At 34.5% G+C, this 26,035-nt stretch overlaps 1 protein-coding gene and 1 long non-coding RNA gene across 2 annotated transcripts in view; one reads left to right on the forward strand and one right to left on the reverse strand.

The window, feature by feature from the left end:
* The window catches only part of LOC116421611, a 33,166-nt gene that overhangs the window by 3,423 nt on the left and 3,708 nt on the right, over window positions 1-26,035 (forward strand). The window contains exon 2 of the long non-coding RNA XR_004232068.1: window positions 18,959-19,062. This is a non-coding gene — a long non-coding RNA (uncharacterized LOC116421611). The remainder of the gene's footprint in view (window positions 1-18,958; window positions 19,063-26,035) is intronic.
* The window catches only part of PCBD2 (pterin-4 alpha-carbinolamine dehydratase 2), a 52,249-nt gene continuing 49,400 nt past the window's right edge, over window positions 23,187-26,035 (reverse strand). The window contains exons 3-4 of the mRNA XM_031953027.1: window positions 25,351-25,431; window positions 23,187-23,418 (exon numbers count right to left, since the gene is read on the reverse strand). Of these exons, the coding sequence (XP_031808887.1) occupies window positions 23,323-23,418; window positions 25,351-25,431 (177 nt within the window). The 3' untranslated portion in view covers window positions 23,187-23,322. The remainder of the gene's footprint in view (window positions 23,419-25,350; window positions 25,432-26,035) is intronic.

Consider the following 26,035-nt stretch of genomic DNA (forward strand, 5'->3'; position numbering starts at 1 on the left):
ATTATTGGACCAATTCACATCTCAATGTGATGTCTCAATTTTTCCCAGATCCTCTTTAATATCTGTTATTTTCCTTTTCTGTTCTAGTAACTAATCTAATAGGTCTGCAATAGTATGTTAGAATTGTTTTAATTTACGTTTCTCCAATCAATAGTGATTTAAAGCATTTTTTCATATGTCTAATTATTTCATCTAAAAACTGACTTCATATCTTTTGATCATTAATCAGTTGGGGAAAGGTTCTTATTTTTATCAATTTGACTAAGTCATCTACATATTTGAGAAATGAGAGAAACTTCTTCAGGTTTTCTCTCACAATTATTATTGCTACTATCCTATTTTCCCCTCCTGTTTATTATATTTTCTGAAGGAAAGGAGACTTTCATCCTTCTCTCCTCGAAAGTGCTTTGCTTCTATCACCTCCACCAATTTGCTGTTCCTTCTATCCCACACACCCCTTTCTCTTATCCCCTTCTCTTCCTACTTTCCAGTAGTAAGGCTTTCAGAGAATTGACCTGCCCCTTCACTTAGGCATGGTCCTTAACAGAGTAGGATAAAATAGATTTCTATATCAAATTAAGTGTGTATGTTATTCCCTTTTTGAGCCAATTGTAATGAGAGTAAAATTCACTCACTCCCCCTTAACTTCCCCATTTTCCCCTCCACTGTAAAATCTTTTTTTGCTTCTTTTGTGAAATAAGCTACCCCATTCTACCTTTCTATTTCCCTTTTCTCTCAGTGCATTTCTTAATTTGATTTTTTATTTTTTTTAGTTATCCCTTCATATTCAATTCACATCTGCGCTCTCTCTCTCTCTCTCTCTCTCTCTCTCTCTCTTTCTCTCTCTCTCTCTCTCTCTCTCTATGTATATATATATATATATATATAGATATAGATAGATAGATAGATAGATATATTCCTTCTAACTGCCCTAAGCTTTTTATGAGTTACAAGTATCTTTTTCTCATGTAGGAATCTGAATTGTTTAACCTTAAATCCCTTATAATTTTCCTTTCCTGTTTACCTTTTTGTGCTTCTCTTTAGTTTTGTATTTTGAAGTCAGATTTTCTATTTAGCTTTGGTCTTTTCATCAAGAATGTTTGAAAGTCCTCTATTCCATTGAATATCCATTTTTCCCTGAAGGATAATACTCAGTTTTGCTGAATAGATGATTCTTGATTGGAATCCTAGCCCTCTGGAATATCATATTTCAAGCCCTCCAATCCTTTAATGTAATGCTAAATTTTATGTTATCCTGACTGTGGTGCCATAATACTTGAATTGTTTCTCTCTGGCTGCTTAAAATATCCTCTCCTTAACCTAGGAGCTCAGGAATTTTGTTATAATATTCCTGGGAGTTTTCATTTGGGGATCTCTTTCAGAAAATGACTGAGGCATTCTTTCACATTCTATTTTGCTTTCTGGTTCTAGAATATCTGGATAGTTCTCTTTGATAATTTCTTGAAAATTGATGTCTAGACTCTTTTTTGTTCATGGCTTTCAGATAGTTCAATAATTGTAAAATCATCTCTCCTGATCTATTTTTGAGGTTAGTTGTTTTTCCAATGAGATATTTTACATTTTCTTCTGTTTTCATTTTTTTGCTTTTGTTTTATTGTTTCTTGATTTCTCATGAAGTCATTTGCTTTCATATACTCAATTCTAATTTTTAAAGAATAATTTTCTTCAGTGAGCTTTTGTACCTTTTTTTTCATTTAACCAGTTCTACTTTTAAGGAGTTTTTTTCTTTACTGATTTTTTTGGTGACTTTTTTTTTCCATTTGGCCAATTCTGGTTTTCAAAGTATTCTTCTCTTCATTGATTTTTGTACCTCTTTTACTATTTGGCCTGGTCTGTTTTTAATGGGTTATTTTCTTCAGAATTTTTTGTGCCTTTTTTTACCAAGCTGTTGAGTCCTTTTTCATGCTTTTTTTTCTAATCACACTCATTTCTCTTCCCAATTTTTATTTGACTTCTCATTTGATTTTCAAAATTATTTTCCATGTCCTGGGATTAATTCGTATTTTTCTTGGAGGCTCTGGATGTAGGAGTTTTGACTTTATTATCTTCTGAGTATGTTTGATCTTGTCACAATAGCAAAATTCTATGAATTGGAATTTTTTCTGTTGTTTCCTCATTTTTCCAGCCCATTTTTTTACTTTTAACTCTTTGCTAAAGTGGGACTCTGCTTCCAGGACAGAAGGCAAGTTGTCCCAAGCTGCAGGGGTTTTATGCAACAGTTTTCAGAGATAATATTAGAGTTCTGCAACTTTCCAGTTCTTTCAAAGTGGTATGATTTAAGGAGAGGTATATTTACTACTCTCCTGACCTGTTTCATCTGTGAGTGACTACAAGCACTCTTTTCTGCCCTGGAACTGTGAGAAGGATCCTAGCTACCCTGCATCCACAAGCTCTAGTGTGGTAATGCTCCTCCTCACTCTAGGACTGTGAGCTAAGACTGAGTATGGGATCTGAATGTGGGCAAAGCAACAGAGTCCTGCCCTCAAAGAGACTGCTGCAATATCCTGACCACTTGTTTGACCCTTTACCTTCTGTGGACCCAAAGCTCCAGAATCAGCCCATTAGTGCTTCTGATTTAATTACTTCTAATGCCTGCTTCTGTTTGCTGGGGCCCACTCTGTGCTAGCCTGCTGACCTTCTAAATTGACTCGGGCTGGAAAATTATTTTAATCTGTCCTTTTGTGTGTTCTTCCAGTTCAGAATTTATTTCAGGGAACTATTTAAAGGCGTTCTGAGGGACCTGGGGTAGGGCACAGGTGAGTCCCTACCTTTTCCCTAAATCTTTTTGTCTCCTATCCTAGCTTTCTGGTAACTCATTTCTCAGACGTGTTTTGCCATTTCCTCTTCTAATCAATTTACTTATCTTTTAAATTTTTTTCTTCAGAGCTTTCATTTTATTTTTATTTTTTGATCATCAACTTCCTTTCTTCTAGATATTCATGTAAATCCTTGTGATTAAAAAATCAAATTTTGAAGGTGGGGGAGGAAATGTCAATCCTTACTCTCGGTATTCGTCTAGGATACCTGTGTTGTTTGATCATCTCTTCCCAAGGTTAGGCTCTTTTTGATATTTTTAGTTTAGAATACTGGATCTTCAGAGTTTTTATGGTATCTCAAAGTGGGTGCTATGGACCTCAGAACCCTGGAATATTTATACCGTTCACTGCTACTTCCCAAGGTTTCCAAGAGACCCTGCATATGTAGTGACAGGTATTCCTAAAAACCCTTCAAAGTCACAAGACTCCAGATTTTCTCTGGTCATGCTGTAAGGCTACAAGTTTATTTGTCTATGCTGGCCCTGGATTTGTCGGCTTCTATTTCCTGTGGCTGGCTAATTGATTTTCTATGCAGCTTCTTGTGTTGATTTTCCTGTAGTAAAAGATGTCACTTACTAAAGCTTCTCATTGGATTCCTTGATCATTATTTGGTCTGAGAGAAATTTCCCATTTTTGCAGAATAATTGTAAAGGAGCTAGATGATCTGCTTCTGTTCAAGCAGTCATCCTGGCTAGGATTGATTTATATATGTCTTTTAAAAACCTAAACTGATGCTTCTTTTCTTACTATCTGAAATTTTTTGTCATCATAATTTCATTTAGTATAATTCAGTCTTCTTCCTATACTTCCTACAGAAGCTTAGGCTATAAAATATGTATAGGCTCTGAATTCTTTAGAATCTGTTACTTTAGAATATAGAGTATACAGGGCAGCTAGGTGGTGCAGTGGATAGAGCACTAGCCCTGAAGTGAAGAGGACCTGAGTTCAAATTTGACCTCAGACACTTAACACTTCCTAGCTGTGTGACCCTAAGCAAATCACTTAACCCCAATTGCCTCAGCAAAGAAAAAAGAATATAGAGTATACATCAGACTATGCCCACCTTTAATCTTTATCAAAAATTCTAAGAGTAAGTGGTCATTTCCTCATAAGGCTGCTAATTTTTTTACATCAGCAACCAGTTTTTTTCTTATTGGCCAGAATCAGGTTCAGTATAGCAGTTCCTCTTAACATTTCCTTCACCTTTTGAAGAATTAAGTTTTCTTTTAGATAATTCATAGGTAAGAAAGAGGGAGGAGGCAATTGAATGAAGTAAATGATATTACATAAAAGAAGTGTAAAAGAGCAATGGAGGGAAAAATGCAAGGAGGAGAAGGGGGAGGGAGAAGGCAGACAGCACTTGAATCTTCCTTGTTGGGAACACAATATGTAACTTTGCTTTACATTAGACCTTTTCTTCTCTTCTTGTGAGAGGATGATGGTGATTCAAGGAGACTGAGAGGCAGTTATTGTTCTCTGATCTCCCCACTGAGAGGCCGTTGCATTATCTGACCTCTCTCCTCTTCCCTCTGCCTCCAATTTATTTTCTCAGTCCATAAACAACACCTGTGTCAGTAAAGGCTGGTTTGCAACTCCTTCAGCTCACAGTGTGGAGAATCTCAAAGAACTAACCTGCCCCTCACAGTGCATTTAGGGATGGTCCTTAACACTTCCTCTCATCAGAATTGGCTCCAGGAGGGAAAACATACATATTCATTTGAGCATAGAAATCTATCTTATCCTACTGGGAAGTAAGAGATAGAGATAAGAGAAATGTGCATTGCTGATAGAAGGGAGGGATTGAGGAGGGACAGGATGAAAGAGAAAGATAAATAGGGAAAAATAGAATGGAGGGAAATATACAGTACTCATAACTGTAGTAAAAAAAATTATAGCAAATTTTTTTTCTAATAAAGGAGTTATTTCTCAAATATATAAAGAGATGAGTGAAATGTATATTTAAAAAATCATTCTCCAATTGAGAAATGGTCAAAGGAAATGAACAGGAAATTTTCAGACAATCAAAGCTATCTATAATCACATGAAAAAAAAATACTCTAAATCAGTATTCATCACCCAAATCTATCAGATTGGCTAAAATGACAGAAAAGACAAATGACAAATATTGGAGAGGAAGTAGGAAAATTGAGACACTAAAGCAGTGTTGGTGTAATTGTGAATTGATCCAACCATTCTGGAAAGCAATTTGGAACTATGTCCAAAAGGTTATAAAGCTGTGAATACCTTTTCTTTGACCCAACAATACCACTACTAAGTCTGTATCCTAAAGAGATTTTTTTTAAAAAGTAATAAGATCTATTTATACAAAAATATTTATAGCAGCTCCTTTTGATGGTAGCAAAGAATTAGAAATTGAGGGGATGCCTATCAAGTGGGAAATAGTTTGAACAAGTTGTGGTATATTGTTATGAGCCAGAACTCTGAACTTGAAACAAGGATGCTTACAAGGTGTTAAGTGAGTGAAATTGATAAATACAATGGTTATCTAGTTTAGCATGGTGCTTAATAGTTCTCTAGTTCAGTACATGTGTTTAGTACTTAATATAGTTCCACAAGATTCACACCTATGATAATGGAGTATATAACAGCCAGCAAGGACTGGACCAGATTCATTCACTCCATCTCACATCACCATGGTGGCAGGCTCTCCTCCTTTGCTTGTCCACTGAAACCCAAGACTCTGGAAAGCCTCCAAGAAAGCTAGCTAAAGCCCCAGACAAGGAGACAAGATTTTGAAGGACACAATAAAGACTTTTGGACTTTACACCTGGCAATTCTCGTGGTGATTACTGAACTGAAATAAAGACTGCTCCCAAGACCTCCAGAAAACCGAACTAAGAACACTATATTTTGGCATCTGAACGTGGGACTAAGGACCTACATCTGTGACCCAGAAATTAGGGTGAGTACAAAAACAGACAAGAAGGAAACTTTGTTAAGGGTTAAACTAGAGCTTCAGCTGAAATGGGACAAATGTTTAGAAAGGAGCCTTCTTTTCCACCTTAAGGAAAATGTGTTGAAAGCTTGGTTAAATTGATTTAAAAAAATAAATAAATAAATAAAACCAAGGTTTGATTGTGACTTGGATGCAGATCATTGAACTCTTCAAAATATTAAAATACACATCTCCTTGGTTCTCTAAGGAAAAAGAATTAGATCCAAATGAGTAGAAATTAGTAGGAGAGCAATTATGTGAATTTTACAATGATAATGATCCTGATTCAATTTCTAAAGAAACATTTTATACACATAACTTAATACAATTGGCTTTAAGGGACTATATAAGTATTAGAATAAGAAAAAAGAAGAAAGCAGGAGAGGGAGGATACTAACAAACTAGGTGAAAAGCAAGAAGAATCAGATAAGCATGGAGTTAAGTACAATTCTGATGAAATTAAGGAGTGTGGTGCTTCACAGCAGGAGCCATCCCCTGACCTACCCCCCTCAACTAACCCTTCATGGGTGGTGGGAGAAGGGGGAGGAGGAGGGGCAGTGACACAATCAGTACCACCTATGAAGCAGTTTATGATTCCAAAGGCACTAGTTAAAGCTAAACAAGGACAGGATATATCTGATTTTATAAATGTATACTCTGTTATTGAAGAGTTTGACTCTTCAGATCAACAAAGGAGAAGATACATTCCTTTTGATCTGGAAAAAAAAATCAAAGATTTGAAAAAGGCTTGCGCTCTTTATGGGGCTACATCATCTTGTGTTATTAGAGAATTTGGCGTATTCTAACCCCTAATGATTGGAAATCTATAGCAAAGACATATTTAGAACCCGGACAAAATGTGTTGTGGCTTTCAGAATATAGTGAACTGTGAAGGATACAAGTCCAATCAAATAGGCAAACTGGATTGAATGTAAAAGTCACCTTTGACCAACTAGCAGATTTAGGTCTTTATGCAGACACTTCAGCACAGATTAATTACCCCATAGCAGCATATGAGCAAATTGCTGCTGCTATCAAAGCATAGGGCTCCCTCCCAGGACAAAAAGATCGAGGAGAAGCCTTCAAAAAAAATAGAACAAATGAACCCTTTGCTGATTTTGTGGGACATTTGCAAACAGCTGTCATACAAACAATTGGAGAAAATGTCGCAACAGCAATAATGATGAAACAACTGGCTAAAGAAAATGCTAATGAGGTTTGTAGAAAAATTATATGGGACTACAGAAGGATGCTCCTTTAAAGGAGATCATAAGACACTATGCCACAGTGGACACAAATGCCTTTTATACCCAGGTTATGATGCAAAACATGGGAAGACAGGGTCCCTCTTGTCAAGAGATTTCCAGAGAGACTCCATTGGAGTCTTTCAGTGAGGTAAATCTGAAAGCTCAATGTTGGCATAAAGATAGAGTGAGAAGACAGGGTGAGAGAACAAGACCCAAAACCCTTTGTTCAGGATGCAACCGGGGCTTCCACTGGGCCTCAGAATGTAGACTGACCCAGGGAAATGAGAGGCAGGGCCCAGCTCCAGGGCCCCAGGTGGGCCATGATGGCAGCTGAGGTTACACCCAGAGAGTCTTTAGAAATTCAATATTAAGGCATGATCAATCAGCCAAAAAGCAATCAGATGGAAGAAAGGTATTACATGATCTATCAGCCAAGAAGCAATCAGAGGGAAAAAAGGGATTGCAATTAGGAAAAATAGAGTTGTATGCAGCAAGGACTACTGAGATATCCCCTGGAAAAGTGAAATCTGTTTCTCTCCAGCCTATGGATCCCTTGCCTCCAGGTACAGTAGGCTTGACCATTTCACCTCCTGAGAGTACTTACAAAACAGTGTTCATCCATACACTGATATGGGAAACAGGGAATGTGTCGATAATATCCCAGTCACTAATACAGGTAGACAATGTGTGACTTATCATCCAGGAGAAGTAGTAGCATCAGGTTTACTGATTCAGACTCCTAATAAGCAATCTGGTGATAGTTGCCCAGATTCTGACTCTAAGCAGCAGAATCCAGGAATATTCTAGACTGCAGCAGTTACAGCTGACTGTTTATGTATGCTCACTATTTATGTAAATAGCATGCCATTGGAAGGGTTGGTAGACACGATGCAGATTGTACAGTCATTAAAGGTGCCATCTGGCCCAGTCATTGGCCAAAGATTAAGGCAGACATGTATATGTCCGGCATAGGAGAATCAGTAGCAGCTGAAGTTAGTGCTGCTTCTATGAGATGGACATCTGAAAGTGAAACAGGAGATTTTACTCCTTTTGTAGTTGAAAAATTCCCCATCAATATGTGAGGAAGAGATATTTTACAACAATTAGGATTACAAATGAGTACTTTGGCTTTTTAAGCAGGGCTGCTGTTGAAGGCCTGCCTGCACTCTCACCTGTTCCTATTCAGTAGAAAACTGATACACCAATGTGGGTAGAACAATGGTCCTTAACAAGTGATAGAATTCAGACTTTAATAGATATATGCAAGAGCAACTTGACCAAGGACACTTACAACCTTCTCTAAGTCCCCTGTATTTGTTGTTAAAAAAAAAAATCTGGATGAACAAATAGAAATTATGGGAACTCTTCAGCCTGGACTTCCATCTCCTACTCAATTGCCTAGAGAATGGCCTCTTTCTTTGAGTTACAGACATTAAGGATTGTTTCTATTCTATCCCTCCTAGATAAGGAGGTTATGAAAAGATTTACCTTTTCAGTTCATTTAGCTAAGCCTTATAAAAAATATGAATGGACAGTTTTGCCACAAGGAATGAAAAATAGCCTTACTATGTGCCAAATGTATGTTGCTGCTGCTCTTACTCCAGTAAGAAAAGCATTTCCAAAAGTTATGTTGTTATTGTTATTATGTTGGATCATATTTTGGTATGGGTGTGTACCTGAGGAGCAAATGTTACAAGCATGTCTACAAAAGACCATAGAGACACTAAGGAACTACAAATTGCATATACCTACAGAAAAAGTTCACGCTTACAGTACAAAAGCTTTCTTTAAGAACAGAGAAGTTGAACGCCTTAAATGATTTTCAAAAGTTAATAGGAGATATCCAATGGATGCATCCAGTGTTAGGCTTAACTAACATTCAATTATAACCATTATATGACATTTTAAGGGGATACACTGCTTTAAACTCACCACACCAACTTACAAAAGAAGCTCAAGAGGCTTTGAGAGAGACTGAACTGGTTTTATTTAATGTGCTTTAAAAAGTCACTCAAAAACCCTTGGAAATATCAGTTTTTGCTACAAAAGAGGCACCCACAACAATTCTTCATCAAGGAGACAGTGCGATAGAGTGGGTGAGCACAACCCAGCACTACCAGAACAAAGCCTTACTCCTTACCCAGTGCTTGTGGCTAGAATTTTATTAAAGGCTATTAAGCAAGCAGTACAATTATCTGGGATAAGACCTGACAACATATAAACATTTTATACCAATGTACATATTAATGTATACTGTGAAACCATCCTAGAGTGGCAAATTTTACTGGCCACAGCTCCAAATTTTACACAAAGATGTCCATTAAAGATAATCTGGCTATTACATAATTGGCAATGGATTCTTGAAGAAAAGGTTTCTAAAGTTCTTCTTAAAGGACATAATATTTGTGCTATATACTCCCATGACTTAACTATAAAGAGAGTAGTCAGAATTCCTTTTCAGGCCACTCAGCAAAATGAATTGTATGCAATCATTCTAGCTCTTATTATCCAGAAGATATAAATATAATATCTTATTCGGCCTATTCAGTAGGCGTGGTACAAAGAATTGCCACAGCCCAAATAAAATTTGTAACTTCCAATATATATCAGCTCTTTAAGGAACTTCAAGAGCAAGTGAGAAAGTATTTAAGTAAGATGTATATCTTGCATGTCCACTCTCATCATGGACTTCCAGGTCCTATTTTTGATGGAAATTCAAAGTCAGATAGCCTTTTAACCATGTTAGCCAATACTCCTTTATTTCAAGAAGCCCAAGAATCTCATTCTAAATATCATCAGGCTGCTCAAGCTTTACCTTTACAATTTGGGATAACAAAAGAGGAAGCTAGGAGCTTAATAAAAGCCTATACATCTTATATACATCTTACCTTCCTTTTCATGCTCCTATGCTCCCTCCAGGGAAGAACCCTTGTGCTTCTGAGACCCAATGAAATCTGGCAAATGGATGTGACCCATTATAAATCTTTTGGTCATCTGTCTTTTATCCATGTTGTAGTAGACACCTTTTCAGGATTTACTTTTGCAATACCAGCAGCCAGAGACTGCCCGAGTAGTCACTGAATTCCTTATACAAGCTTTTGCAATTTGAATGTGCCACAAACAATAAAAACAGACAATGGACCTGCATATACTTCTAAATATTTTGCACACTTTTGTGCCCAGTATCAGATTTTACACACTACTGGCAAACCTTGTAATCCTTAAGATCAAGCAATAGTAGGGAGGAGAAACAGAGACATTAAATGCTCATCCAAAAACAAAAGAATGGGGGAGCCACAGGTAAAACTGGAGAACTTCTAAATTTAGCTTTTATACCATTAATTTTTTTTAATTTTTGATAAAGATGCACTAGCTCCAGCAGACAGGTTTTATAATCCACCAGAAGGGCAGTGTCCAGTGCGAGCAACTCCACTATCTTTAGATAATTGCCAGGTGACATGGAGAAATCCAGAAAGTGGTGAATGGAAGGGACCAGACAGGTTAACTGCTTGGGGAAAAGGGTTTGTTTGTATTTCTACAGATGGAGAAGGAATCAGATGGGTACCAACGAGCTGTATTCGTCTTATCCATAGGAGAGAGACAGAAAAAGAGAAAAACCTCGAAACAAAGGAGAAGATCTAAGAAACATCTGACACTGGCTGATAATAAGACTGTTATAGAACTTCAAAACCAACAGGAATCATTGGATTCTCTGAGACATGATAAGACTGATATAGGACTTCAAAATCTGTAGGAATCATTGGATTTCCTAACATATGATAAGACTATTGCAGGACTTCAAAATTTGCAAGAATTATTGGATTTTTTGACACATGAAGTATGGACAATAGATTCGTTTTGGACTATTTTTAGGACTTATGGATATGAATAATTCCTCATGTTGATGCCACCTTGGTGGCAGGCTCCTTTGCTTCTCCACTGAAACCAAGACTCCGGAAGGCCTCCAAGAAAGCTAGCTGAAGCCCCAGGCAAGGAGACAAGACTGAAAGAGACAATAAAGACTTTTGGACTTTAACACCTGGCAATTGGTGTTTACTGGTGATTACTAAACTGAAACGAAAGCTGCTTCCAAGACCTCCAGAAAACTGAACTAAGAACACTACAGTATATGATAGTGGTGGGATATTATTGTGCTATAAGAAATGATGAGCAGGATGCTTCTCAAAAAAATCCGGAAGGATTTACATAAAATAATGCAAAAACAAAAGTAAAAACCTAGGAGAGCATTATAGAAAGCAATATTGGACAATGAACAACTGTGAACAGCTTAGCTATTCCCAATAATATAATGATGTAAGACAATTCCAAAGAACTTAATGATGAAAAAATTGTATCTATCTCTAGAGAAAAAACCAATGGAATCCGAATGTAAAACTTTATTTTTATTTGGATTTTTTGATCTGTTTTCTCTCACAATAAAACTTAGATAGAAATATGTTTTGCATGACTACACATGTATAACCTATATCAAATTGCTTGTCTTCTCAATTAGCAAAGGAATTAGAAAGGTAGGGAGAAAATTTGGGATTCAAAATTTTTTTTAAAGAAAGTTAAAATTTGTTTTTATGTGTAATTAGAAAAAAATTAAATATTTAATAAGGGGAAAAAAAGACAACTCATGTTAGAGTTACTTGATTTCTTATAAATTTGAACAAAATAATTGCAGTATCTTCCTGGAGTGATTCCAAACCGTGATTTATTTTAAAATAAGATTAGTTCCTTTAATTTAAAGGATAAACTAAGTAGAAGTGTCAGAGGAGAAGGAAGAAGAGAGCTAAGATATGGCTGATGTATTTTTTAAAAATAAATTTATAAATGTAAAGAAATCTTTCAAGTACCAATAGGAAAGAAAACAGGTGTGTTTGATGGTAATATAGGGAATGGTAGAGAAAAATCTTTTTAGTCCAAAATAACTTCCTTATTTGAAAGGAAAAGCAGAATTGAATTTGGTTTTCAAGTTTCTACAATGAGGATATTCTAACATGAAAGTACTAAAAAAAAAAAAAAAAAAAAAAAAGGAAATTGACAAGAAGAAATATTAGTATCAGGCAAAATTGACACTACCTAGACCATTCAGAAATTATATATACATATATATATATATACATATATATATATATATATATTTGGAATGTGTAGCCTATATAGTGTATATTCTATACATATATTCAGAAATCTATAATAGCAGGAAGATAGAACCAAACAGTCTCTCTGAAGGTCAAGTCACTTCACAAAGATTTCTAACATCAGTATTGAACAAAAAAGAGAACATATTAAAATCAAATATACTAGTAGCACATACTTCCTTGCAGTTATCATATTAGCTGAAAGTTATAAAGTTCAACCTGTATCTTAAAATGAAAAATTATAAAAGATACCCAAGTGTATGAGATTATAGTGATATAATATTGCCTTTTGAGAACATATCTTCTGCTTTTGAATCAGCTAGAGCTGATGAATTTTCAAAATTCATGTGCCAGCATCTGGCCCAGAAAAAGTAAAGGATATACAATACTGCATCTTAGTCTAAGAAGAAGGTTTGGACCTGGGCAATGAATCCATGTTATTCAAACTAAAAATTAGGTAGCTAAAGGCAATCTTTTAAGAAAAATAAAGATAAAGAACTCTATTAGGTAGGTCCAGCAGAAAAATATACATGCGCACATCTCATTAGACATGAGATGGTATTGGAAAGAATATAAATGAAGATGAAAAAATATTTATCATTGTAGCAGTATATAATTGTTTTGATCTCTTTAACCAAAACCAAAAGGCAAAGAATTATTTTCCTTTTACTGGATTATTATAGTTTTTATGTCATAGACAAATACTGATGTATATACAATCTAAAATTTTTATTTACTATACATTATATTATTTTTCAGAAGGAATCAAAAGGATGATAGTTGGGTACTTAATTTTTAAAATTTTAATTTACTAAATGCAAAATATTAAAGAAAAATGTAAAGTACAAAAAATTGTGTTTAATGTATTGGTCTACCTGCCATCTGGGAGAGGGGGTGGGGGGAAAGAGGGGAAAGAGGGGAAAAATTGGAACAAAAGGTTTGGCAATTTGTCAATGCTGAAAAACATTACCCAGGCATATTTCTTGTAAATAAAAAGCTATATAAATTTTTTTTAAAACTGTGTTTATTGGATTTACTCAAGCTTTCCTAAAGCAGAACATTTTTAAAAAATAAATTATTTCTCCAGAGTTCTCATTCTCAATTCTATTTATTTTTTAAATTTAGTTTTTAATTTATAGAATAGAATAAACATTTCCATAACATAATAAAAAAGATGATTGCACATGAAACTGTAAGTCTATTATGTACAACTTGCTATTCCTTTTAAATTTGTAATAAAGTTATCATGTAAATTTTTTTTCTTTCCTCTCCCTATCCTACCCTAGAAAATAGCTACCAGTTGACATAAATAGGAGTATTCTGTACATATTTCTATTCATCAGTTCCTTCTCTGGATGCAGATAGCATCTTTCTTCATATGTACTTTAATTTGTGTATTTATAATCATTGAAATGACTTAATTGCTCAAAGTCATTTTTAAAACAATAGTGCTATTATTGTATATAATATTCTTTTGGTTCTGCTCACTTCACTCTTCATCATTTCATGTAAGTCTTTCCATGCATTTCTAAAATTACTGAGCTCATCATTTCATACAACACTTGTTTAGTCATTCTCCAGTCAATAGGGATCCATGCAATATTCACTTCTTTGCCACCACAAAGAGAACTGCTACAAACATCCCATTCACATTCAAAATTATAATGACTATTTGTGGAATTCACACCATCTTATTTTTATTATTGTCTTTCTCAACCTCTCTTTATATCCTATCCCTATTACTTTATCTTCTCCCTCCACTCTCCCACTTCCCATTTCACCTGCCCCTGCAAGAGTCCTCCACCCCTCTCTCCCCAGAGCCTCCCAATCTCAATCCAAACACTCCTCCAAAAGTTCTTCCCTCATCCTTTGTTTCCACCTTCCCAAATGCCAATATGTACAGCCCTCTAAAAGTCTCGCTCCCATCCTGTCCCCCAGTTTTCTCACCTACTCAAAATGTTTCTAAGTCCTTCTGGATACTTTATTTTTTCTTTAAGTCAGATTAGGGTAAGGTTCCAACATTACCAGTCCTCCACCCCTCTGTATCAGTTTTTCCTTTCATGCCCAGTTTTTATGAGATAGTATTCCTTTTTATCTTTTCCTATCCAACTTTATTTTTTAGAATCAAACGCATCATACACAACTCAGCCCCAACCTTTTTTTTAAATAGCTTTTTATTTACAAGATATATGCATGGGTAATTTTTCAGCATTGACCCTTGTAAAACCTTCTGTTCCAACTTTTCCCCTCCTTCCCTCACCCCCTCCCCCAGATGACAGATAGACCAATACATGTTAAATATGTTAAAGTATATGTTAAATACAGTATGTGTGTACATATCCATATAGTTATTTTGCTGCACAAGAAAAATCAGATTTATACATAAGGTAAAAATAACCTGAAAAGGAAATGAAAAATGTAAGTGGACAAAAAGAGGGATTAGAAATGCTATGTAGTGGTTCACACTCATTTCCTAGAGTTCTTTCGCTGGGTGTAGCTGGTTCTATTCATTATTGAACAAATGGAACTGATTTGGTTCATCTCATTATTGAAGAAAGCCACGTCTATCAGAATTGATCATCATGTAATATTGTTGTTGAAGTATATAATGATCTCCTGGTCCTGCTCATTTCACTCAATATCAGTTCATGTAAGTCTCTCCAGGCCTTTCTGAAATCTTCCTGCTGGTCATTTCTTACAGAACAATAATATTCCATAATATTCATATACCACAACTTATTCAGCCATTCTCCAATTGATGGGCATCCATTTAGTTTCCAGTTTCTAGCCACTGCAAAAAGGCACAAACATTTTTGCACATGTGGGTCCCTTTCCCTTCTTTAAGATCTCTTTGGAATATAAGACCAATAGAAACACTGCTGGATCAAAGGGTATGCACAATTTAATAACTTTTTTAGCATAATTCCAAATCACTCTCCAGAATGGCTGGATGTATTCACAATTCCACCAACAATGTATCAGTGTCCCAGTTTTCCCACATCCCCTCCAACATTCAGCATTATCTTTTCCTATCATCCTAGCCAATCTGAGAGATGTGTAGTGGTATCTCAGAGTTGTTTTAATTTTCAGCCCCACCTTTTTAAACTATACTAGTAATGATAACAGTTTCAAGAATATTGATAAGATTTTCATACGTAAGAAATAAATAGTTTGACTTTAATGAGTTGATTTTCTTTATATTCTGAATCTTTTATATTGAATTTTTTCAATGAGTTCTGGGTTTGGGGGCACAAATACCTAAAGTCTTCCTATTCGTCAAATATTAATTTCTTTTCATTCATTCATTCATTCTTTTCATTCATTCTTTCATTCATTAACTCATTTGCTGAGTTATTTATTCTTGGTCACAACCTTAGCTCTTCTGTTCTTCAAAATATAATTCCAACCTATGATCTTTTAGTGTTAAAGGTCTTGTGAAATATTTACTATATCTCCACAGTATTTAAATTGGGTGGGGTTTTTTGGTTTTGTTTATATTTTCTCCTTAACCTGGAAGTTTTGAAGCTTAAGACATTCCTGCAAATTTTCATCCTGGGATCTCTTTAAGATAGTTAATGGTAGATTTTTTTTTTCTATTTCTATTTCTACTTTACTCTCTTCTTCTAGAACTTCAGGTCAATTTTCATAACTTTCAGGTAGTGCAATTCTTTCTAACATTATCTCCCTTTGATCTGTCCTACAGATTAGTTGTTCATCTAATGAGATATTTCAGATTTTCTTCTATTTTTTTCTAGTTTTCTTTCTTATAATGTCTTATAACATCATTCAATTTTTCTTGTCCAATTCTAGCTTTCAATGAGTTATATTCTTAAAATTTTGTATTTTTCTCCAATTGGTAAACTTCTTTTCAAAATTTTCTTAGATTACTTTTCCCCCCTAAGTTTTCCATCTCTTCTATTTGGTTTTTGGATTCCTTTTTAAGTTCTTTCAAGAATTCTTTTTGGACTTGTGATCATTTGATGTTACTCTTTTGGGGGAAAGTGGCTTTTTTTAACCCATTTTCTTCTGAATATGAACCTAGATTTTTTTTATACCATAGTAGCTATTTAGGTCAAGTTCTTTTCCTTTGCTTACTTGTTTTTATTTTATTTTTGGCAGTTTATTATTATCAAGTTTTAATCCCAAATTGTGAGTAATATTGCTATAGGCCTCAAGTTTTCCTTACCTTTTTTTTCCGAATTCTGTCTGGGGTCTCAAATCTTCCTCTCCTCCCCTAAGACACAATTAGGAATTCTAACCTTGCTATCTCAAAAATGTTCTTGCTCCCTGCAATATCATACTCACTGGGTGGGGAACCACAGTTCAGAATCTCTTCTGGTCAGCACTGTCAGGCTTAGCTTTTAGAAATGGAAGGGGGTCCCTCAGTTTCCTCACACAGCTACATGCTATTCCTTAGATGAAAGTTTGTGAGGAAAAAGTTCATAAAGTAAAAATTCCTGAGGATGTGAGATGAAAGTTCATGAGGTGAAATTTCTTGAGCTAGGGCTAATCTGCTACTGCTCTAGGGACTGCTATTGCTGACCTAACAGAGAAATCTCTATACACTTCTCCCTAGCCAACTCAGTCCCTGGTGATCTTGGTTTTTCTGAGGTCCTCTCAGTTGTCTTAGGAAGAAAACTGTTTTACCCCTTTATTCTTGCTGTTCTGTATTCATTTTATATTTTCTGTTTGTGAAGGAAATCTGGAAAGCCTGGAAATTTTCTCACTTAGTCCACTATTTCTCCAGAATCTCTTCTGAATTAAGATCTTACAGGGAGAATGAGAGATGAAAAAGGATCAAAAATGTGATCCTTGTTCTATTATAACCATTCTGAAATCTATGAAGGGCTACTGTGTTTTAGAGCCACGACCTACTATATCTGTACATCATTTAGGTTTTTGGTGCAAGTGATTCTGTTTTACTGAATAGAACACTGTCATTGCAATATCCCTTTTCTAAATTATTGGAGAAAAACCTTTTTATTCCTTCCATTATGGAAATATACAAGAAGTGCATTTGATCCCTGGCCAAAACAGTGTAATCTAGCTTCTGATTTAGAATCTATGGGTTAAGTTTATATAATACTTTGGCTTGTAAACCAAAATATTCAAATGGTAAATAATTCAATAAGCTCAAACTTAACTCAGTAAGCCAAGGGAGCCAGAAAGTCAGCCACTGTGACTGCTAATCCTGTTATTTCAAGCTTATGTACCTACTGACAAATGCATTTATGCCACAACCCACTTTCTGTAAATGGCATATGACAATACCAAGACAATACACACCAGAACTATGATTTCATTGATATAACTCCTGCCAAAGGAAGTTGGTGCTTTCTTACAGTCTTAGAAGGTTGTCTAGAGTAGTATTATCAAATTCAAGAGATTTCTACTAGTTACATAGTGATATCAAAAAACACAAATTAGTATCATCTAATTTTTAGTATATTTTTATTTTGTTAAACATTTCCCACTTATACTTTAATACAGTTTTGCCAACCAGAGTTTGATACTTCTGACTAAAGCACTGTTAGGGACTGTGTTATCTCTTTGCTGATGTTTTAGTTAAGATTTTTGCATCAATACTCATTAGAGAAATTGGTCTATATATTTATATATTTAGGTTTAGCACATATATTTAGGTTTAGAGAAAACCTAATTTGTGTCATAAAAGAAATTTGGTGTGATTCCTTTTTTGGGAGGGAAGGGGAGAGGAGGAAATCATAGCAGGCATTTTATTTGAAATGGAATCTAGCATAAAATTTCCCTGGTGCAATGAAAATAGGAAACACCCTATTAATCAAATGTACTAGCTTTACCCTACTAAGTACAAATTTCAATTTCCCTTGCTATGTAGGATTCTCTAAATACTTTATATGGCATTGGAATTATTATTTAAATGTTTGCTAGAATTCACATGTCAATCCATCTGGGTCTGGATACTTTTTCTTAGGGAGTTCATTAATAACTTGTTCAATTTCTTTTTCTAAAAATGAGATAATTTAAGTATTTTATTTCCTCTTCTATTAATCTGGGCAATATATATTTTTGTAAGTATTCATCTATTTCAATTAGATTATCAGATTTATTGGCATACAATTGGGCAAAATAGCTCCTAATAGCTTTAATTTCCTCTTCATTGGTGGTAAATTCACCTTTTTCATTTTTAGCTACTAATCAAAGTAGCTAGCTGGAGGTTCATCTATTTTGTTGGGTTTTTTAATAAACTCAATTTTACTAATTTTTAAATTTTTTTCTCCTTTTTTATTGATTTTATTAATCTCTTTGATTTTCAGAATTTCCGATTTGGTATTTAATGGGAAGTTTTTAATATGTTCTTTTTCTAGCTTTTTTACTTTCCATGTTCAATTCATGGATCTTAACTTTCATTATTTTATTCATGTCAGCAACTAGAGATAAAATTTCCCCTAAAAACTGCTTTGGCAATATCTCATAAATTTCGGTATATTGTCTCATTACTTTCATTCTCTTGGATATAAATTATTGTTTCTATGATTTGTTATTTGGCCCACTCATTCTTTAGGATTAGATTATTTAACTTACAATTAATTTTTGGTCTATTTTTTCCATGCCCCTTTACTAAATATAATTTTTATTGCACCATTATCTGAAAAGAATACATTTAATATTTGTCTTTCTCCATTTGATTGTGAGGTTTTTATACATCCAATATAGTCAATTTTTGTTAAGGTGCCATGAATTACTGAGAAAAAGTTATATTCCTTATTATTTCTATTCAATTTTCTCTAGAGGTTGTAAAGGGCAGGAACTCACTATGATGGATTTAATCCTACAATGAGGTATTAACTCAGTGGAATAAGTGGAACTGCAAGAGCAAGTGAGACAGCATCCAGGTAAGATTTAAATCTTGCATGTCCACTAACATAGTGGACTTCCAGGTCCTATTTTTGATGGAAATTCAAAGGCAGATAGCCTTTTAACTATGTTAGCCAATACTCCTTTATTTCAGGAAGCCCAGGAATCTCATTCGAAATACTATCAGGCTGCTTGAGCTTTATGTTTACAATTTGGGATAACAAGAGAGGAAGCTAGGAGCATAGTAAAAATCCGTACAGCTTGTCTTCCTTTCTACGCTCCTACACTGCCTCCAGGGAAGAACCCTCGTGGTTTGAGACCCAATGAAATCTGGCAAATGGATGTGCCATTTATAAATCTTTTGGTCGTCGATCTTTTATCCACGTTGTGGTAGATGATACTTTTTCAGGATTCACTTTTGCAATACCAGCAGCAAAAGTGATAGCCCGAGTGGTCACTGAATTCCTCATCCAAGCATTTGCAATTATGGGTGTGCCACAAGCAATAAAAACAGATAATGGACCTGCATATACTTCTAAACATTTTGAACACTTTTGTGCACAGTATAAGATTTTACACACCACTGGCATACCCTTTAATCCTCAAGGCCAGGCAATAGTAGAGAGGAGAAACAGACATTAAGACACTCCTCCAAAAACAAAAGAAAGGGGGAGCCACAGGTAACCCTAGAGAACTTCTAAATTTAGTTCTCTATACCATTAATTTTTTAATTTTTGATAAAGATACACTGGCTCCAGCAGACAGGTTTTATAACCCACCAGAAGGGCAGTGTCCAGTGCGAGCAGCTCCACTATCTTTAGATAATCACCAGGTGACGTGGAGAAAACCAGGAAGTGGTGAATGGAAGAGACCAGATAGGTTAACTGTTTGAGGGAGAGGGTTGGCTTGTATTTCTACAGATAGAGAAGGAATCAGATGGGTGCCAACGAGCCGTATTCACCTTATCCATTAGAGACAGAAAAAGAGAAAAATCTGGAAACAAAGGAGAAGACCCAAGAACAAAATCTGCAGGAATCATTGGATTCCCTAACACAAGAAAAGACTGTTGCAGTACTTGAAAACCATCAGGAATCATTGGATTCCTTGAGATGAAAAATTGTTGATAAAGATTGTTTCAGCTCTTGAAAACCAGCAGGAATCATTGGATTCCTTGAAATGAAAAATTGTTGATGAGACTATTGTAGAACTTAAAAACTTGCAGGAATTATTGGATTCCTGGCACATGAACTAATGAACAATAGATTCTTTTTGGACTATTTCTAGGACTTATGGACATGTATAAATTCTCATGATGATTCATGTTATTTATTATATCACTTCTAGCCTGTATTATATTACTATGTGCTTATGTAATTTATGTAATTATGTGTAATATCTTGTATATTGATGGATTTATGTATACCTATTTTGAGTGAGCCCCTTCAGAAACCTGCTAATCTGATTTGAGTTCCCATTTTCTTTGGTGTTTTTATCTCCCTTCCTGAGAAGTCAGTGAGGGTGTGACCATCTCCTTTTTATGGTGTTTTCACTTCTTTTTTGAGCAATCAGGGAAGGAGTGATCACCTTCTTTTTTGGGTTTCTCACCTCCTTGAGAAGTCAGGGAGGTCATGACCATCTTATGTTCTAAATCAAAAAAAAAAAAAAAAAAAAAAAAAAAAAAAAAGATGTTAGAATCCTTACAAAGTGTTAACTCACTGGAATTGATAGAAACAATACTTATGTACTTAAGTTTATACCCTTGAGAGTTCACACATTAGCTCACACATTAGAGTTCACCCTTTTGGGAGATTCACAAGTCAGAATTCAGTATGAGATTCACAAGTTACACCTCCCACAATCCCACTCTTGGAGGAGGAGTCAACCTTTGAGTTCACACCTCTAAAAGAGCATATAAAAGGACGAGCCTCATTCAGGAGTGAGTAGAACTGGAGATTCAAAGAGAGCTGGAGGCTGAAGCTGGAAGAGACAAAGAGCAAGCTACAAGAACTCATGGAACCAAGAAGGGAGACAGGCCTCTAAGAAAATTAACCGGGCTATTTTGGAAGAGACAATAAAGGACTGTACTTAAACAGCTGGTTGCATTTGGGTTGATTATTGATTTGAACTGAAACTAAGGCTGCCTCCAGAAGCCCCCCAAGAAACCTGCTCCCAGAGAATGATTATATTTTAGAAAAGAAGAACACTACAAATGGTTATCTAGTTTAGCATGTGAGTTCTCTAGTTCAGTGTGATTGATTTAATCTTACAACAAATAATGGTTTCCTAGTGATATAATGATTGGTTTATACTCAGTATACTGTAATGATGTAATTGTAATAGAGTATATAAACTGGGGACAAACTCAGCCAGAGACAGAGAAGACTTGAGCAGCACCTGGTAGCTCTTCTGCCTCCTGCATTTCTTCCACTGAAACCAAGACCCATTCTGGAGGGCCTTCAGAAAGCTAGCCGGGCCCCAAGTGAAGGAGATAATAACAGACTGGGAAGGAGATAATAAAGATTTTGGATTTTATCCTTGATTATTCTTTTCTGATGGTGATTATTCTACTAAAAACAAGGCTGTTCCCAAGACCTCCAGAAAACTAGCCAGACTTAAATTCTGACTAAAATCCTCTTCTCCATTTGAAAGTTTGCCTCCATCAACATCTGCTACAACCATCCAGAAGCAATAATGCTGCTTGCATTCCTCAGTGTGGGGACCATACTGTGGGGGCAAAATAACAGCAAAAAATAAAAAAACAGGGAATTGTTAAGGGACAGATCAATTCTCCGAGAGCCTCCACAGCCGTGGATCATAGCATCTGAAAGAGTTGCAAGATAGTCTTTGCTGACACAGGTATTGCAGACTGGTAATGAAATAAATTGGAGGCAGAGGGAAGAGGAAAGAGGTCTCACAACATAATAGCCTCTCAGTCAGAGAGGTCAGAGAACAGCAACTGCCTCTCAGTCTCCTTGTATCATCCTCTCACAAGAAGTCCATTCTGGATTGGATCTCCAGCAGCCCCTGTCAGGTGGCTCCCGTGTATTCCAACAGCTCTCCCGTGTATTCCAACAAGAGGTCTATCATCTAACTTTTCTAAAATTTTATTCACCTCCTTAACTTCTTTCTTGTTTATTTTGTAGTTAAATTTATCTAGTTCTGCCAGAGGAAAGTTGAGATACCCCCTAGTATAGGGGTATTTCTTCCTGTAACTCACTTAACTTTCTCCTTCAAGAATTCTCCTGTAAGATGGTACACCATTTGTATATATATGTTTAATATTGATATTACTTCATCATTATAATACCCTTTAGCAAGATGAAGTTCCCTTCTATGTCTTTTAGTTAGATCTATTTTTGGTTTTGCTTTGTTCGAGATCAAGATTCCTATTCCTGCTTCTTTCACTTCTGTGAGTTATCTACCTCTCTCTTTCATATGTGTTTCTTGTAAACAACATATTGTAGGATTCTGGATTTTAATCCAGTTCATCCCATTCACATTCAGTTATGATTACTAAATATTTCTCTCCATCTTATTTTCCCCCATTTACACTTTTCTCCCTCCTTTCACCATAGGCAGTATGGTTAAATGTGAGACTTGAAACCAAGTCTTGGTTTTCTAATCACAAATCCATTTCTAAGACAATACACTAAGGTAACTTATAAAATATAAAAGCCAATTCAAAATTATCATGTAGGATTTTGTAATTCTTTATGTAAATTTAAGTATTAACAGTGATATTTTTAAAAAGATATCTCAATGATAGCATCAATAAAGGGATTCATAAGAGAAATTTTCAAATATGAAGGTAAATTATGTTACAATCATAGAAGATATTTATCATTAATTATTTAGATGGGGTTAATTTCCATTCAAGATAGATCTTCAACTTTATTAAAATTATGATTTAAAAGTAATATCCTTACTTTGAGAGTTCATAAATTTTTTCAAATTTTATATAATATTCTCAAACACACCAACGTATTTGCAAAAATCAAACTTCTGGCTTGAGTTTTTAATGTTCAATTTGCCAGATAAAAATTTGAACATTCCAAAAATTATTTCTAATATTCAAGATTATGGTTTTTACTTTTAATTATTAAGTACGAAAGTTAATTGGGATACCAGTATATTAAAAGTGTGATTGAAACTGATACAGACAAAAGTTCAAATCATTTTAATATTTAAGACCTTATTGCAAAACATCTTCATTTTAGTACAAGGTAAAATCAGAAATTTGCCTTCAACATATTTTGTAGTCAAGGTTTTGGCATTATTTTCATGTGGTTTGCAAGACATTAAACAGAAGCAGCAGCTTTATCAATAAATTGAGCCAGTTTTACATCTCTCTTGGTCAGTCCACCATAGTCATGTGAAATAAGAGTTATCTGGACCTAAAGGAAAGAAAATAACTTATTAAAGAAAAAAGAAAACTCTCTTTACTATCTTTCAGTAAGACAGATTGTTAACCTAATATTAAATATTCACATAATTTAAAGAACAAAGAAGCTTTTTTAAAAGTACTTTATATATTTGCATTATATGAAAGTAATTATAGTTCCTAAACACAGCAAAACCAAATAAGGAAATTCTATTATAATGTGAAGTGTACCTTGTTGCTAATATCCAAGTTGGGCTAAAACACTTTTGCACATGTAAAGTCAGTTTAGTTGCCACAGTCTCAATTTTTCCTCTTGACAAAAAAGAAAAAAAGTAGTTATTTAAGCAGGGTTTCAAACCTCTAAGTTTAATTAGGTTACTGAGGGAGATAAATAAAAATGTAGCATCTTAATTATTTATATATTTAAAACCACATCTCTAAAAAGAGAGAGGGAGGACTAGAAAAAGTAGTCACTTCTTTGTAGACTAGATGATAATGAAATATAATTTTATTCATTAGTAGTAGCATCTAGGAAAACAATCTACCCTAATATCTGGCTATTATGAGTGACTCCAACAAAACATATATACTAATATTAATATCAGTTGTATAGATCATGAACAGATCATGAACTTCTACATGTCCCATATGTGGGACTCAGCATATATGCCTAAGCATTTTGCTAAGTGCTTTATAAATATTATTTCATTTGTTTCAACAATCTTATGAGGTGAGTGATTCCTGTTTTACAGTTGAGGGAAACTGAGGCAGATAGAAGTTAAATAGCTAAGCCAAAGTCATGCTATGATAGTGTCTGAGGCTAGATTTGAACTTGGTTCTTCCTGATTCCAAGCCCAGTGTTCAATCCACTGTGCCACTTCAGAAATACCTATTCATGTTCTATACAATTTACCTATTGCTAAATTTTCTTCCATTTTACAAAAGATTACCAAAGGGGAAACATAGCACCTTGGAAATTTTAAAAGATAAGATTTTGAAGTTGAAATCACCATTAAGAAAGACAAACAGCTTTTAGTTTAATTACTTTTAATTGTAAGCCCTGTGTGTCATTTAAAGTGTCTTCTATGTTTTAAATTAAATTAAATTAAATCAATTGCATTATGTAATTTCTCTCTTATTCAGAAATTTAGCTAACAAGAAACAAGATAAATTAAGAAAAATGCCTACCTGCAAATCAGATATTGACATTTAACAATGGGATCTAATTTGACTACACTTGATTAATTCCAATAGAAGGAAAATATAACATAAAGGAATAAGTATAAATATTAGCAAATTGAAATAATACACATGATCTACAACCTCTTAAGAAAGAGAAAAAGGAAGAGGAAGAGATAGTGGCAGCCGCAAAGAAAAAGAGCTAGTACTTAGTGACTACTATGTGATAGGCATTATGCTAAGCATTTTTTCCTCACAACATCCAAACTATCCCCATTTTACAGTTAAGAAAATTGAGACAAGTTAAGTAACTTGTCCAAAGTTAAGTATTAGAGGTGGTATTTGCACTCAAGTCTTCCTGACTTAAGGTATAGCACTCTATTCATCAAGTCATCTAGTTGTCATTGATAATACCTGTAAAAAAAGTATATATATTTCTCTACTGACATAACAGAATGTGGATTCTTGGAAATAATTTCATATTTATTTTGTGTGTGTGTGTGTGTGTGTGTATGTATATACACACAAACATCTTCATATGCATATTTTATATATATATATATACACAAACACACAAATATACACGCATATATATGTGCATATCCTCTTAAAACTAAAGACTGATTAACACATTAAAAAAGAATAAAAACAGAAAATGCTTTCTAATGTACACTGATCCATATAAGGTAAAATAAAGGAATGTAAGAGAAACTGATTGCTTAAAATATGTATTTACAATCACAAAAAAATAAACCAATGAATTCACCTTGTTATATATGTTGAACCATTCAGGGTGGTGATTCATCTTTTCTGCTTGTAGAGCAACCCGGGACATAAATCCAAAAGCCTAAGAAGAGACAAAAATGAGTAACTATTCATATTTTCTCAAGCACTGAATTAGTTGTGAAAAAGAAATTTAATCAAATAAAAGATATTATTAGAATCTTCACAAAAAACTAAAAGAAATACAAAAAAAAAAAAAAAAAAAAGTAATCTCCTCAGGGTTATGGTGATATAGGGGCTACAATGACAGGAATTTTAATGGCTGTATCTAAAATCTATAACTGTGGAGGTTTACTTCCTGGTCACACATGTAAAAGGAACTTCATTTTTCTATAAGTTACATGAATTTTTTTTAGTTATCAGTTATTAAACTAAACAAACTTTTTTAAGCCCTTTCAGTAGACTTAAATGCAAAATGCCAGTTGGGAAAGAATTTTTCCCATCTACCTATGAACCTCCCTAAATAATATTTTTGTGATAGGATTAAAAGTTTTTCTTTAATCATTTTAACAATATGTCCAGTAAAATGTCTCATTCCCCATACCCCTTTCACCCTCCAGAAAAATAGAATTATGCACCAGACATAAAGCAATTACAGCTGAATTCTTAGGACAACAAAAAAAAGCACTCAATGAAATGCTCAATCAGCAGTATTCCCCACCAACATC

This window comes from Sarcophilus harrisii, chromosome 2 (genome assembly GCF_902635505.1).
Source record: "Sarcophilus harrisii chromosome 2, mSarHar1.11, whole genome shotgun sequence".
In the NCBI taxonomy this organism is placed as follows: Eukaryota; Metazoa; Chordata; class Mammalia; order Dasyuromorphia; family Dasyuridae; genus Sarcophilus; species Sarcophilus harrisii.